The sequence below is a fragment of the Felis catus genome, chromosome D2 (assembly GCF_018350175.1).
Source record: "Felis catus isolate Fca126 chromosome D2, F.catus_Fca126_mat1.0, whole genome shotgun sequence".
Taxonomy (NCBI): Eukaryota; Metazoa; Chordata; class Mammalia; order Carnivora; family Felidae; genus Felis; species Felis catus.
The window spans coordinates 13,008,100-13,024,871 of NC_058378.1; the positions used below are offsets into that span (position 1 = coordinate 13,008,100).

General features: G+C 38.9%; 1 protein-coding gene across 11 annotated transcripts in view; it reads left to right on the plus strand.

Moving 5' to 3' along the window:
* Window positions 1-16,772, plus strand: part of LYST (lysosomal trafficking regulator) — a 200,313-nt gene that overhangs the window by 78,687 nt on the left and 104,854 nt on the right. For all 11 annotated transcript variants that reach the window (XM_045039833.1, XM_045039839.1, XM_045039831.1 and 8 more), the window contains 6 exon segments: window positions 1,456-1,882; window positions 4,542-4,686; window positions 6,328-6,501; window positions 10,038-10,198; window positions 11,312-11,502; window positions 14,225-14,470. In XM_045039833.1, the coding sequence (XP_044895768.1) occupies window positions 1,456-1,882; window positions 4,542-4,686; window positions 6,328-6,501; window positions 10,038-10,198; window positions 11,312-11,502; window positions 14,225-14,470 (1,344 nt within the window).

Sequence of the window (16,772 nt, forward strand, 5' to 3'; positions counted from 1 at the left end):
ACATTTTTAAATGTTTATTCATTTTTGAGAGAGAGACAGAGAGACAGAGAGGCAGAGCATGTAAGTAGGGGAGTGGCAGAGAGAGAGGGAGACACAGAATCCGAAGCAGGCTCCAGGCTCTGAGCTGTCAACACAGAGCCTGACATGGGGCTCGAGCCCACAAACCTTGAGATCATGACCTGAATCAAAATCGGACACTTAACCCACTGAGCCACCCAGGCACCCCGAAATGTTTCTATTACTTTCCCTGAGTGCATTTCTCATCATCGTCGTCATCGTCGTCATCATCATCATCATCATCATCATCATCATCATCAATGTTAGCTGTTATTTTATGCATAGGGCATATAATTGGTAGGGCATTGTACTAGGTTACTCTTTTCTACTTTTTCACTTGTCTCCTTAGTCATTATTTTTCTCTTTAATTAGATGCTCGTTTCCTCTCTTGTCTCTTCTACAGTTCTACACTTCAGTTTAACAAAAAATTTGTAATTTATAAAGAAAACCTAAAAACACTTATTTTGTTTTACCAAAAGCAGATGAAAGAAAATTAATTTGATTAGGGAAAACTCATGTAAAGTAAGTTGGAAAGTAATTGAGCCACTCAATTTTATGAAGTCAGTCATGTTAGAAATATCATCCAGAAATCTGGAGAATTTGTCAGGTATCTGGTTCTGTGCTTCACTTAAAAATAATTGAGAGACGGGCACCCAGGTGGCTCCATTAGTTGAGTGTCCGACTTTTGATTTTCGCTTGGGTCATGATCCAAGAAATCATGACATCAAGCCCCACGTCAGGCTCTACGCTGAATGTGGAGCCTGCTTGGGATTCTCTCTTGTTCTTCCTCTGCCCCTCTCCCCTACCCATACTCTCTCTCTCTCTAAAAAAATAAATAAATAAAATAAAGTAAAATAAAAAGTAAAATTGAGAGAAACAACTATAGTCTACTTAGAAATAAACATCTTTTGGGGGCGCCAGGGTGGCGCAGTCGGTTAAGCGTCCGACTTCAGCCAGGTCACGATCTCGAGGTCCGTGGGTTCGAGCCCCGCGTCGGGCTCTGGGCTGATGGCTCAGAGCCTGGAGCCTGTTTCCGATTCTGTGTCTCCCTCTCTCTCTGCCCCTCCCCCGTTCGTGCTCTGTCTCTCTCTGTCCCAAAAATAAATAAACGTTGAAAAAAAAAATTAAAAAAAAAAAAAAGAAATAAACATCTTTCTTTGGTAGAAATGATTCCAGATATAATTACTGTAGTTAATTTCTTTTGTTTTTATTAAAAAGTTTTTTTAGTTTATTTTTTGAGAGAGGGAGAGAGAGAGAGAGAGAGAGAGAGAGCAAGGAAGGAGCAGAGGGAGAGGGAGACGGAGAATCTGGCAGCACAGACTGTCATTTGTAACCAGAATTTCAAAATTATTACGTACCTTAACATGATCCTGACGTTTTGTTTTGCTTTTTCTCTAGGAAGTTCTTCTTTTGGGTATTCTGAAAATTATTGAAAGCGACATTGCTATGAGCCCTTCACAGTATCTCACCTTCCCTTTACTGCATACGCCAAATTCAAGCAATGGCGTTTCATCACAAAGGAGTCCTGGGATTCTAAACAGTAAGGCCCTGGGATTATTACGGCGAGCACAGAGTTCGCAGAGCAGGAAAGAGGCCGACGGCGAAAGTTTCCCCCAGCGGCGGCTCTCCTCCTGGCACGTAGCCCCAGTCCACTTGCCGTTGCTGGGGCAGAACTGCTGGCCACACCTGTCGGAAGGGTTCAGCGTCTCGCTGTGGTTTAGTGTGGAGTGCATCCACGAAGCGGAGAGTGCCGTGGAGAAGGGAAAGAAGATAAAGAAAAGAAACAAACCCTTAATGTCGCGGGACAGTAGTTTGGATGGCGCAGGTATGATGTTCCCGCTGTTATCTGTTGTCTGTTTCACTGAGCTTTTTCACGTGGGCATTTGGGTTGAGCTGTAAGGACGTGGGGGTTTCTCACTGGCTCTGGACATGTTCTTCGTGCTCGGTGCCTTAGTGATGGCAGGCCCTGCCTCCCCAAAGCCTGGCTGGTGACATAGCTTCAAAAACCCTACTTTCTTTTGGGGCTGGAGGTGGGGGCTGCGGCGGAGGGACCCCCACGTGTACAACTGCCGTGGGGGATCACCAGCCCCATTTCCTGCCTCTTTCCTGGTCCCATGACTGGATTAGGGTGATTCCTGGTGTGAGAGAAGTAAAGGAAGAAGCCCGAGAGCCACTCTTCCGTCCTTCTGGCCCCTTCTCCCCAGGCCCCAGGAGCCCCCATCTCATCTCCTTTCTCTCTCTTAGCTCAGCTCTCCTCCTCGCGCCACAGCGTTCCGCAGTGCCCCTCTCCTAGTTCCTGTCACGTTGCGTTCGAGCGAGTCAGCCTTTCTCCACGGTTAGAATCATTTCCATTCCAGTACTTTCTATAACCGATCCCATCTCTGTTCTGCCGCCACGAAACTGGGTCTGGCTCCTCATATGACGAGGGCAGGAAGGACCTGTTTGTTAAAAAGCAGTTGATGGTGGTGAGAAGCCAAGCAGGTCGGCTAATTGTTAGGGTCCATGGGATGGAGAGACAGCTGGTTAGGGGTCACATGGAGGTCCTGGCCGCAGGGGCTCTTCACGGGGCAAAGCTGACGCATCCCGCTGGCTCCCTGCTTCGGAACACTAGGCCTTCGGGCAAGGTCCTCCACCACTGACACTGATAGAAAAGAAATCCTTAATGACGTTGTCAAGATGGGAGAGTGAGAAGTGTCGCCTGATGTCCGCAGCTGGAACTCGGAACCCACTCCTCCAGACACATTTCCGTGTCGTTAGCATAGTGTACTTCTGCACTTTTGCGGGTTAGCCTAGGAAGCCAAACTTAAAACAAAACAAAACAAAAACAAGTAGTTCTAGCATTTTCTTTTGTGAGTTGAACTTTGCCACTAAGGATTGATAGCTCTGCTGCTGCCCCGTGTACATCGAGTGCTTTCTGTATGTGCATTACTTTGCCCCACTCTTTCTACTTACGTTTTCAATCTAATCTTCACAACAGTTCAGTAAGGTGAGTGCTCGCACTGTCCATATTCACAGATGATGTGAAACAGCATGACCAGTTTGTATAGCTGGTAAGTGTTGGGGAGGGATTTAGACTCACCTATATTTAATTCAGAGCTTGAGTGCCACCCCTGTACTGTAAACTGTGCAGATCTCTTTCTCAGATTTAAGTGGGGGCAACCACAATGCAGACAGTCTCTGATAAAATGAAATAAGTATACACAATGACCTGAGAAAAAGTGGAGTAGTGGGCAATTAAAAAAAATTTTTTTATTGTAGAAATATATTAGAAGACATATATTTTAGAATGACAATTCTGCATAAACATTAAAAAAGAACATTTAAAAATAGTATATATACCAAAATTTTGAAGGGAGAGAGGAAGAAGATATTATAGTGATGACACATCCTTTGCCCTAAACCAGCTTTGTGACCTTGAGCAAGTTAATCTCTGAGCACCTCAATTCTGTCACCCTCTAAATGGGGACAATAAAATTTACCTCAGAAGATTGTTGTATTAACTATTTGTTACATTTCTACTTTACAGCAGCTGGGTACACACTGGTTTCTGTTCTGGTCTTTTATTTATGCAACGTCAGATTTGATATGGAAACATTAGTAGCACATCAGATATGAATTCTCTATACATCTCATATCTTGGGCAATAGTCCTCAAAATAATGAATTTAGGGGGAATATTCTTAAAAATTGGTGGTGTTTATACTTGTTGGAAAATGGCAACAAATATATAAGCAGTCCAAGAGCTGGTAGTGTTCATCTTCTCTGAAAGTCTGAGCCCTTGGACATGCATTCTGTATTTTGGTGCATCTTCATTAACATAGCTCTATGTGAAGTCAGGCAGTGTAGTAACAGTGTAGATGGCTTGAGGATTCAGTGTGGTGAGAAACCACTTGAAGTCAAGATGAGTAACCAGATAGCCCAAAGCATATGGCATTACCTTAGCTTGCCTTAGAATAACATTTTAGAGTTTCAGAATCACTTAGCAATTATATGCAAAGATGATTCATCAGGGAGTCTAAACAAAGAATATATTCAAACAGCACAATTTTTCAAAAATCAATTTTTTTTTAAATCATGCTATTGTAATAATTATAGGATGATTTTTGGTCGCTCATGTGACAATGGTGTGTGCTCTGTGGGCCAGGGTCTGTAATGTCAGAGTGACCGAATCCAATCAATAAGAGAAATGTAGCATGGTTTGTAATAGGTCACCACAGTGACATCACAATGATATGTTCATTCCCACAATTAGCCCTTAATTATCATATATTTTGAAGACTTTAATAACTTCCAGTGTACCCAGTTACTGTCTTCGCTCCTGGTGCTTTTTTGGAATTAACATCTCAAGTTTGGGAATATTGTTTGGAACATCCAGGTAAATAATTTACTGCAAATGAACAACCATGCTTTGTATTCTTTTAAATTCACGTTTCCCCTCATTTTATCAACTGCTTTACTGATTATTCTAACGTCTTTTTATCATAGAGAACAACAGACTGGAAGGTGCCGAGTACATAAATCCTGGTGAAAAGCTCATAGAAGAAGGATGTATTCATATGATTTCCTTGGGATCCAAAGCTCTGATGATGCAAGTGTGGGCTGACGCCCGCAATGGCACTTTTATCTTCCGGTATCGATTATCCTCAACCCCCTGCGAATAGATCGCATATTTAAATAATTTAGAGGAGACATTGATGTGAAATCTAATAAAGATAATTACAGCAAATCGCAAATCAGAAAACTGTTTTTAAAAAGATACATTCTAACAAGTATTAATACCACCTCTGTAACCATATATTATTCTATCCAAAAATCTATGACTAAACTCTGAAAGTAGATTATGTTAATTCTCAAGTAGATTTTAGACCAATGCTCACTGAAGTCTTATCTATGGAAATATTCTATCAGATTGCAATCGCCTTAAGATGGTATTATCAGACAGCTGGTTTCCATGCAGATTATATGTTTAATAGCCATTACCTGATAAACTTCAATTCTTCTTGCAGTCTTGTCTTTTTTTCCTACCTCTTTTGTTAACTGGTGTACAAATCTTTTAGTTGGATTGAATGAGTATGATACAATTTTTATAAAACTTTAAACAAAAATATGGTATTTAGAGGATATATGCTTTTTGTTATAAAGGTTACTTGGTATTTTGTATGCATTATATCCTAATTCTCTCAGCAATCCCTCCAAGTAGGATAGACCCCCTAGTACATCTTGGCATTTAGACATTTATGTACAACATGTATTAATTTTTGCATGAACCAAATATTACACTGTAATTTCTAAAAGGGCAATGACTATATAAATAGTAACAATACAGGGGCAGCTGGGTGGCTCAGTCAATTAAGTGTCCCACTCTTGGTTTCGGCTCAGGTCATGATCTCACGGTTTGTGAGTTCGAGCCCCACATCAGGCTCCGTGCTGACAGTGCGGAGCCTGCTTGGGATTCTCTCTCTCTCCCTCTCTCTTTGCCCCTCTCCCGCTTGCTCTGTCTCTCTCAAAAATAAATAAAGTAAAACATTTAATAAATAGTAACAATACATTTTTGTTTCAAATTGAATTTTGAAAATTAATGCCTAAATTATTCACACCAGCAAATGAGCTTCATCTATTTTAGTTCGTGAATTGAGGTAATAATATAATAAAATAACTAAGCAGATCTTATGGTGTAAAACAAAGACCTACTGACTTTTCAAATTAGTTTAAAAATAGAACCAGGGCACCTCGGTGGCCTAGTCAGTTAAGCCTCCAACTTCAACTCAGGTCATGAGCTCATGGTTCGTGGGTTCGAACCTTGGCATTGGGCTCTGTGCTGACAGCCCAGAGCCTGGAGCCTGCTTGGGATTCTGTGCCTCCCTCTCTGTCCCTCCCTGGCTCGTGCTCAGTCTCTCTCTGTCTCTCAAAAATAAACATTAAAAAAAAAATAGAACTGATTTTTGGGGCACCTGGGTGGCTCAGTCAGATGAGCGTCTGACCCTTGATGTCAGCCCAGGTCATGATCTCATGGTTTGTGAGACTAAGCTCACATTGGGCTCTGCAATGACAGTGCAGAGCCTGCTTGGGATTCTCTCTCTCCCTCTCTCTCTCTGCCTCTCCCCTGCTGTGCGTGCTCTCTCTCTCTCTCTCAAAATAAATACACTTTAGAAAAAATAGAACTGATTTTTAATCTAATTCAAATACCTGGAATTGTAGCTATTAGACATTTATTAAATATTGAGATCAGAAATTTCATGTTTTCAGCCTATACTTTTTCTCTTTTTTGTAGTATGTGCATGGATTCAAACGATGACATGAAAGCTATTTTACTGGCACAGGTTGAATCACAGGAGAATATTTTCATCCCCAGCAAATGGCAACACTTGGTCCTCACCTACCTACAGCAGCCCCAAGGGAAGAAGAATAACCATGGGAAAATCTCCATATGGATCTCTGGGCAGAGGTAGGAAACGTTTTTAGTAAACACTTACTAACTTCCATTAAAATTTTAGGTTTAGTTTGTCATAGCTTCTGAAGCAGATCACAGGAAACTATAGATACGATGTGCTGTATGTTAATGCAGGAGTCTATGTCAGAGTCGGATACTTTTTCCTGTGTATCACTTTAATACAAAATTAATCTCTCATGCAAGTTAATACTTGGGTTTGAGGGAACATGCAGAAAACTGACATTTAGATGTTTATATAGAATATATGATAGATCAAGGAACAGAACCTATAGTTTGGTCTTTCATGCCTACAAATTTATAAAATGAATCCACAAGGAATTATTTCAATTAAGTGGATAATAATGCTAAGACCTAAATTTAAGTCAGGGTTTCAAAAGAAATTAGAATGACCGGAGCAAAATTTAAGCTAGTGTGTATCAGGTAATAGATTAAAATGGGGTCCTAGAACATGCCATGTGATAGATTCAGGTATACTGTGTGATTTTTACCGACCAGGAGAATTGTGGGTCAAGTTAATAAGAGGTGTGTTCTGGAATATCTTAACGTAAAATAAGCCAGAGAGAACTATAAAGTATCTTGGATTTGTAAGAGTTGCGAAGTATTTTATGAATGAAGTAACCATGAAAGGGGATACAGAATTGGATAGTGGCGCAGCATGGGACAGGATCAAGCTGGCTGGAAGGAAGAGTCTGAGTTCAGTAATGAGAAAGAAAAGCAATGGGTGTGGTCATGCTACCTGATAGGCAAATTATGCATGTCAAGATGAGGAGGCTAGATTTAATCGCATGGACTATAAAATATTTCATACCTGTTATGTTGCACACCTTTTGCTAGGTGCCTTACATGCATTATCTCCCAATTCTCTTAAAAATCCCTCGAACTAGATGAGACCACAGAAATAACATATGCCCTTAGCATAAATGAGCCGATTCTTATTCATTCATTTGTTCATCCGTTAAATATTTATTGAGGAATTGCCGTGTGCCCAGCGTGCTTGTATCAGGCCTGAGGGCAATGGTAAACAAGACTTGGCACTGAGAATAAACTGAGGGTTGATGGGGGGGGGGGAGTGGGAAGGAGGGGAAAGTGGGTGATGGGCATTGAGGAGGGCACCTGCTGGGATGAGCACTGGGTGTTGTATGGAAACCAATTTGACAATAAATTTCATATAAAAAAAAAAAAAGACTTGGGTTCCATGCCTTCTTGGAACTCACAGTCTAATGGGGAAGCAGACAAGGAGCAAACACAATGAAATGATTATATCCAAATCATGACAGATACTGTGGAGGTAACAAACAGGTCCCCAGACAGAAAATATCAGGTTTGCTACTTAAAAGGTAGGTCAGGGAAGGCGTCTTTGGGAAAGGATTATTTAAGCTGAGACCTCGAGGGGAGACGGGACGTGCTCTGAGCAGGGGAGAGGCAGAGCCTTCCAGGCAGAGGGGAAGGCCCGTGGAAGCCAGGGGAAAGCTGTGTGCTGGCTCATTGCTGGAAGGGAGGCTGTCAAGTTGACTGCTTAGAGCTGTCCAGCCTCAATGCCAGAGGAAGGCAGAGGACAGGGGGCTTGTGAGTGGCTTTAGGGGAGTCCCTCCCCAGGGTCCACCACAGGAAAGAACAGGCTTTGGGAACAAAACCAAGGCTTCAGTTTTTGTTTATTCATTTCAAAAAATCCATGAAAATATGTCATTGAAGCTTCCATATTCTAAGTCAAATATTTTCTGAGGAGTTCTCAGACTTCAACCAATTAGTACAATTTTTTTTCAGAACCTTGAGTTAGGTCGGTTGGAGTTGGGGACAGGGCTGTGCATAGCGAGCCTCTTTCTCATGGACCCTCTCCTCATTTCACGAGCTCTCAACATGTGCCAGGAACGGTATGAAACGCTTCACACGGATGACCTCATCTGGTCCTCCTGACTACACTAGGAAGAAAGTATATTGTTTTCTCTATGTTACATGTGAGGCAATTGAGAGAGACCCAGGGCGGGTAAAGTCATGCCACAAGTATGGGGTACAGCTGAAACCTGAACCCAGATACAGCCCATGCCTTAGAACCCTGTGTTTTGCCACCCCAACAGCCTTTTTCTGAATCAGACCACCTGACAGGTGTAGGAGTCATAAACTAACTAGACATGTTCAGAATGAGGGTTTAGATGTTCACTGTGGATGGTTGGTGAGCATAGTCAATTCATATATTTCTTCATTACTTTGAAGGAATTTTTTTTTGCCATTGGTACAAAGTGATGATTTCATCTGTTAAGAGAGCAACGAGCAAGTGACCAAGGACGAATATATTATTCTGTTGATTTAAACTTGGCACTTTCTGAATTAATAGAATAATTTCTATAAATAATATATTTCAGGAGAACATTTTCAATAGTATGTAACACTGAAAACAAATTATTAATAGTTTATATTCTTATTTAATGAACAGCACACAAATGTGGTAGGAATATATGGCACATAGTAGGTACTTAACATTTGTTGAATTCATCTTGCAAAGTGTTCTTTACCCTTAAAAACTGTATTAAGTCATACTGCCAATAGGTGGCAATAGTGTTTCGGTCACGGCCATGTATTTGGTTCAAGAAAGATGCATGCAATCTGGAAATGATCTCACTGTATTGCTGTATGTCTGTTATACCTCAATAAAAAAAAGTTATCTCACATTTTTATCAGAAAATATTTCTATTAAAATAGTTACATTTTTATGTTAAATATAAAACAGAAAGCCTTAGGGAAAAGTTTTTAAATTTAAATAAATTGACATACCAACATAGAATTTCTTGGTAAATTCTATGAACATTAGCATATTCTAAGTCTTTATCTTATTCACAAACTTTGCCTTTATAAGTTACCTTCATTATCTTTATATGCAGCTTAAAATATTCCCCCAAAAGGGGTAGAACTTGGCACTCCGGACTTCCAACTGGATGATGAAATCCTCTCGTTGTGTGTGTCTCTCTTTGAGGAAGTGTCAGTTTACTTTTTCCTACTCTGTCTTTTGTAAGGATTCCTGTAAATACAACAGACTAACCCAAACTCTATGACTTAGCATTGAAAAAAATAGAAAATGCAGAAAAGCATTGCATTTCAGTGGCTAGTCAGAACCAAACCTTGAGAAATGATACTCCTTTTCTGAGTAGTCTTTGATGGCTTCATAGAAGGTGATGTTTTAGGAATGGTTTACCAAGGTGGGAGACTTCTTGGTAAAATTAGGGGGAGGTGGTTGGTTTGTATTTGCAAACCAGGAAGGCGCATGTGCAGAGGTCGAATGGCAAAGAAAACTTGCCTCAGGTGTCCGGTCCCTCCTCCCATGGCCTGCTGCGGGGCCATCAGGCATGTCTGGAATTTGTGTACTGCTAGCACTGGGGACCAGGAGACAGCAGAATCCACTCTCTTTCTCCCCATCACCAACTGTTTGATACTGAACCGAGAACATTGTTCAAGAACTTCCCATTATTAGACATTTATACTTTTAAACTATTCAAGTCCTCACTGAAGTAATTGATTTAACTTTGTTTTTAACACAGGAAACCTGATGTTACTTTGGACTTTATGCTTCCGAGAAGAACAAGCTTGTCTTCTGATAGCAATAAAACATTTTGCATGATTGGCCACTGTTCATCATCCCAAGAAGAGTTTTTGCAATTGGCTGGAAAATGGGACCTGGGAAATTTACTCCTCTTCAACGGTATACTTTTTTCCTTCAAAGCGTTTCCAGTTTCTTCTTTCAGTTAACAAGTATTAAACTAGTAAATTATCCTGGATAATAATCCAGGATATTAATCCCTATTCCTTCACTTGTACTTAGTAAGTACTACATTTCCTAGATACCAAGATGCACTTCTAAAATATTTCAACATTTTTATAATATAGATGTTTCTTAGAATTGATATATATGTTTAATGCAGGGGTGTACGTCATACCTCCTACCAGCCTCCCCCAAAAGGGAAGCGCATATCAAATCAATTTTGTTTTATAATCTAGGAAAATACAGTATTGACAAGTAAGCTTAGAATGATTATCTCTCTTACTTATAATTTTAGTATATTCTTTTTTTAAATTTTCTTAATGTTTATTTTTGTGAGAGAGAGAGAGAGAGAGACAGAGTACGAGTGGGGGAGGGGCAGAGAGCAAAGGAGACACAGAATCCAAAGCAGGCTCCAGGCTCTGAGTAGTCAGCACAGAGCCCGGTACAGGGCTCGAACCCATGGACCATGAGATCATGACCCGAGCCGAAGGCAGATGCTTAACCAACTGAGCCACCCAGGCAGTCCAATTTTAGTATATTCTGTAAGAATATCAAATTTTAGGGAAAAAAAGAAATATATGATTTAAAAATATAGATCACTAAAAAACTTAAAAACAAAAATAAAAAATGTATATCACTAAACCTGGCACATAATAGCATTCAGGCAGTGTTTCTTGAATAGATAGAAGAATGGAGGAATGAGATATCTATTCATATTTATTTCAAAAAGGAATTTACTGAAGTATGGTTTCCATTTATTTAAAAAAGGCAAAACAAAACCAGAGTAACTGTTTTCTATCTGAAGGAAAAAAATAGAAATTTTATTATTTTATTTTATCACAAGCTTCACAGTTAACTTTATGTATATTAATTCATTTCCCGTCCATACTTGGCATAGGTTATTTGCTCATGACACCAATTTGGAATGTGAGACTTTATCAATTTTATAGAGATAAAAGAATCTGACAAAAATAACTAACTCTTGATTTCTTGCTTTTTATGAAAAATTCTGGTTGGAGTATGATAAATAAATAACTTTATTTTCTTGTTCAGGAGCTAAGATTGATTCACAAGAGGCCTTTTATCTATATGCTTGTGGACCCAACCATACATCTATAATGCCATGTAAATATGGCAAGCCTGCGAATGACTTCTCCAAATATATTAATAAGGACATTTTGCGGTGTGAAAAAATCAGAGAACTTTTTATGACCAAGAAGGAAGTGGACATTGGTCTCTTAATTGTAAGTTTTCATTTCATAAGTTTAAACTTTTTAGTAACTGATAATTCATGGTTATAAAATGTGTAATTAGCTATGAATTAGATTTCTAAATTTTCTCTTCTTTCTTACTCAACATTTTCTTTCCTTAAGAACATGTTTCTTTCTTAAAAAAAAAAAAAAAAAGCAACCTGAAATACTCAGAATTTGTTTTCGGGTTTCAAATGTTTATTCCCTTTTCCTTAGAACTATATTTCCATACGAAGCATTAGTTTAGTTTATACGTACTAATCATTCAAGAAAAATGTTTATGATATGGTGAAAATATAACATCTGTTAGCGTAAAAAATATGGCTCATTACATTTCATTTCCATACTTATAAATAAGTAGTAATTTTTATTGATAGTGTTATTTTTATTTATAAATATTCCGATTTTAAAATATTTATTCTTTGATATCAGTAACAACCAGGAATTTTGCTTGCAAAATATTGCTAACTCTGGTTATATGAGACTCTCATGTTGTTTTTTTATACACTATTGTAATTTTTTGTTCAAGTGTATAGTTCAGGAGTTTGTGGTAGATATTTTTCATTATAGCAACTAGAAAGCTGAGCCTTCATAGTCTTAGAAGATCTACTAAAAACTGGTAGATCTGGCCATGAAACTGGGTTCCTTATCTTGCTTCTTATGAGAGGTACAGTTATAGGTCAGAGATTTTACTTGAAGGAGACTACTAGTTTGGAATGTATTTTGTTGTTGTTGTTGTTGCTGTTGTTAATGAGATGTGTATTGCGCAATCAAAATAAATTGTATTTTAAAGCTGTAACATTTGACTAAAGGAAAGGAGAAGTTCTAGCATAGATATTTTGTAAAATACATGTTAAGTCTTAAGTGGTGTTAAATATGTAAATGTGGTAAAGCGGATAGAGAGTAGATACATATGGAATTTGACTTATGATCTGATATTGTGTATACAATAGTTTTCTCCCTAAGGAGTATCCAAAAAGGGGGGTTGAGAGCATTTGGGCTGTCCATTATGATTGGGTGATGACCAGGGATGCTAAATGTTCTGCAATGCAAGGGCAGTATTATATAGAGCACAGAATTATCCTACCCCAAATGTGTCACCATTAAGAAAACATGCTTTAGGGAAATGTTTCTCAAACCTAAGCGTACAGCAGAGTCACCCAGAGGATTTATTAAAACACAAGTTGCTGGGCCAGACTTTTGGATTCAGGGGTCTGAAGTGTGGCCCAAGCAATTTGCATTTTTAACAAATCCCAGATGATGCTGTTGGCTGCTGCTTGCTGGTTCAGGACCACACGTTGAGAATCTATGCTTTAGGCAGACCAAGGAGTTACACAACCGGTGTTTGTTCAAATAATAATTTTAACTCTCTAGTTTTTGGTTAATCCATTTGTTTTCACACACACACACACACACACACACACACACACACACACACACACACTTCCTTAATCCTTTTATTTTGCTTGAAAAGAATATATTGAAGTCATAAGATTTAACATAAATTATCACAAATGAAAATTCTAAGGATTTGATGCGACAACTCTTTTTAGAAAGCAAATTTTTAAGCCTGATTTAGTAATTTGGGGATTATGAGTTCATGAGCGAAAAGTCCGGCAAGCTGCTGGTGCCAGGTGGGAGTTGTTTCACGTAGATGAACGTTTGTCAGCTTTCTGTTGAAAACTACTGCAGGTTTAAGATTTTGTTTTCGGGCGCCTGGGTGGCGCAGTCGGTTAAGCGTCCGACTTCAGCCAGGTCACGATCTCGCGGTCTGTGAGTTCGAGCCCCGCGTCAGGCTCTGGGCTGATGGCTCAGAGCCTGGAGCCTGTTTCCGATTCTGTGTCTCCCTCTCTCTCTGCCCCTCCCCCATTCATGCTCTGTCTCTCTCTGTCCCAAAAAAAATAAACGTTGAAAAAAAAAAAATTAAAAAAAAGATTTTGTTTTACCCAGCATATCATATATAATACGACCGTGTTGTCACTTTAGTTGGTATGCAAATATGCTAGATGATGTCTGGATGAAATTGTGTTTAAGTTTAAATCGCCATGGTTGAAAATGATCACAGCCTAAGGCCCCCACGGCTTCTGGGAGAAAACACTGAACCAGGGTACATGATTTCCCTAAGCCTGAGTGCCCCACCGGAGTCAGAACCTGATCGAAACTGCCCTCTGCGTGGGAGAAATATTGAAAATTCTATTCAGTTTTAGTAGGAATGCTGATAGTCTGGAATTTTATTCTGGTAGGAAGATCTGACTTAGAGTCACTTGTAAATGAGTAGCCAGCCTGTGAACAAACACATTCCCCAAAGCAAAAAATTTGAATACATTGATGCAGAGTTCCCATCTCATAAGGTTGTCAAGCTCGGTTAATATTTGTAAGTGCAAAGAACAGTGCCTGGTATGTAATGAGTGTGGTGTGTAAGACTCAGCTGTTCTTAGTAGTAACAGTGTAATTTCGTGTTTATTCTAAAATGGTTAAACCTGGAATCTTCTCAGCCTTGACAAGGTTTATACAATTGTTCGCTGCTATTGAAACTGATCTTCTCCTTTGTGAGGAGCCATCTTGCTTCAACCCACATTCATCTTTGTTTCGTGTACCGTCTGTCAAAGAGAACAATTTGTTGGGTAACTTTTCACTTTGAAATGCTTGTTTGCTGGTTGATAACTTACTTTTGTCAATTTTGTTTAGTTGCTAAAGGAATATATTTGTGTTTCAGGAAAGTCTTTCCGTTGTTTACACAACTAACTGTCCTGCCCAGTATACCATCTATGAGCCAGTTATTAGACTTAAAGGCCAGATGAAAACCCAACTCTCTCAAAGGCCCTTCAGCTCAAAAGAAGTTCAGAGCATCTTGTTAGAACCTCATTATCTAAAGAATCTCCGGCCTACGGAATGTAAAACTATTCAAGGCGTCCTGCACGAGATCGGTGGAACTGGTATATTTGTTTTTCTCTTTGCTAGGGTAAGAATCACTGATTATGGTTTTATCTGAAACCAAACTACTTCTTTAATACTGTTAAATTTCAGTGTGTTTTTTTTTTAATTACAGAAACAGTTATACATCAACTCTATTAAACTTTTAAGATAAAGAAATCATGTTGTTTATGATGCCATCAAGCTTTCTGCCACACGTGGTGAAAATTTCTCTTAACTTATGGAGATTTTAGAAGTTTTCTATTATCCAGAAATGTAATTAAGACAATTAAATGTGAAATATACAAGATTTAATGGGGCATCTGGTTGGCTCCGTCGGTAGAGCAGGCGACTCTTGATCTCTGTCGGGGTCATGAGTTCAAGCCCCACATCAGGCATAGAGATTACATTAATAAAATAAGTAAATAAATAAATAAGATTTAAATTGTCAATGAGAGGAGGAATACATATTATAGTAACAAAAAGAAGAAAGATGTTCTTTGGACAAGATTGGGTGCATTCAAGGTGGCATGGCCGTAGACAAGGAATGTATTCTTTAAAATAAGGTTTGTGAAGCCTGTTTTTCCCAAGCTTCCAGCTGTATGGGGGAAAAAAAAACCCAAGGGTCAGCAAGTAACTCCCCCCAAAATAATTTGAGTTTGTTTAGCTTTCTTAAAGAAAAGGAGAAATGTAAAAAGTTTGACTTGTGTCATGAGTACTATATTAGAATAAATTGTTTAAATTATCTGTTCTACTTAGTCGTCTCAGGGTGGGGACAATATCTTTCCTGACATAGAGTAGACAATCAATAAATATATACTGACTGTTTACAGGGATCGCTGAAATCCAAAATCAGGAGTACAAATGGTACTAATCATCTCCTTCCTCAAGGCCCACATCCTTGTTTAAATAAAGCAGGCTTGATCTTCTTTCTCCAGAATTTTATTCCTAAGTGTAACTTCTGCAACATTTGCAAATTTCCACAGCCTCCCCAACTGGATTTTTTTCCTTCAGTGGGACCACCTTTGATTAATTTTGCAATAATAGGCATATCAGTGTGTGTTATTATCATTACCATTCTTATAAATGTTTTGTCAGCATTGACTCACCATACTCTAACCTGTTTTTTCTTCTTCCTTTTTCAAACTTTTTTTTTCATCCAGTATCTAGTTGAGAAGATTTTCCCTTCGTGTTTTAAAATGAAAAGCTCTTTAACTCATCAACATTCTGTGATCAACTTTTATAACTTATAGTTTCAAAATGTATATCCTTGGTTTTTGTTCTTTCATCAGGTTATTACACATAATTTTGTTATGATTACTCTCACACAATGACTAGATCCTAGAGAAAATGGCTCATCTTTTACACACATTCAGGATCTTGCCAATAAGACTTCTAAAGTACATTGTAACACTTAAAACTTAGAAACTTTCTTTAGTATTTTTCCTTCTCTGCTACAAAAAGAAAATTCAGTCTCCTTAAAAACCTTACATGTGTTGGGGCACCTGGGTGGCTCAGCCAGTTAAGTGTCTGACTTCAGCTCAAGTCATGATCTCACACTTTGTGAGTTCTAGGCTCCCTGCTGTCAGCACAGAGCCTGCTTGGGATCCTCTGGCCCCGTCTCTCGCTGCCCCTCCCTCTCTCTTTCTCAAAAATAAATAAACATTAAAAAAAAAAAACCAAAAAACCAAAAAACAAAAAAACCTTCCATGTATAGCCTGCCTTTTGAACCAGATCTCTGCCATCCAGCCAAATAAGCAAACTGCAGCCTCCGAGCTGTACCGGGAACTTCGAGTTTTAGACCCTCACCTGTCTCTTGTCTCTCGCTCCCAGCCACCTGCTGTTCCTACTTTCTAGGATTTTACTGTCTTTCCAGGCCATCTTCTCTCCATTTAGACTTCCCTAACCCAAGCAGAGTAGAGTCAGGAGTAGTTTCTGTGCCCTTGTGACATTCATACTATCTCATTCTTCTTTGCTTTTAATCGTGATAGTAAGGTGTGTCTTTCTTATACATAGTAGTTGTCAGAAATCACTGGTTTAATTGAAGTACAAGGCAAATCTCTGGTTTTCATACATACATCTTGTCTTTTGACTAGATAGTAGGCCCCACTGGGGGCACGTATCATGCCTTTACTTCTTTGTTATCTCCCACAGCATATAACGCACAGCCTATCTGTTGATTCACTGAAATGACATTTGCTGACATTTCAAATCACTAATAAAATGCTACTGACTTATACAGTTGTAAGTGTTATTTTAGTTCATTTATACTATTATCAAGAGACTAAAATTGTAGGATTTATGTCTTTCAGTTTTGTTCATAATTCTTAAATGATGACAAAGTGTGAGCA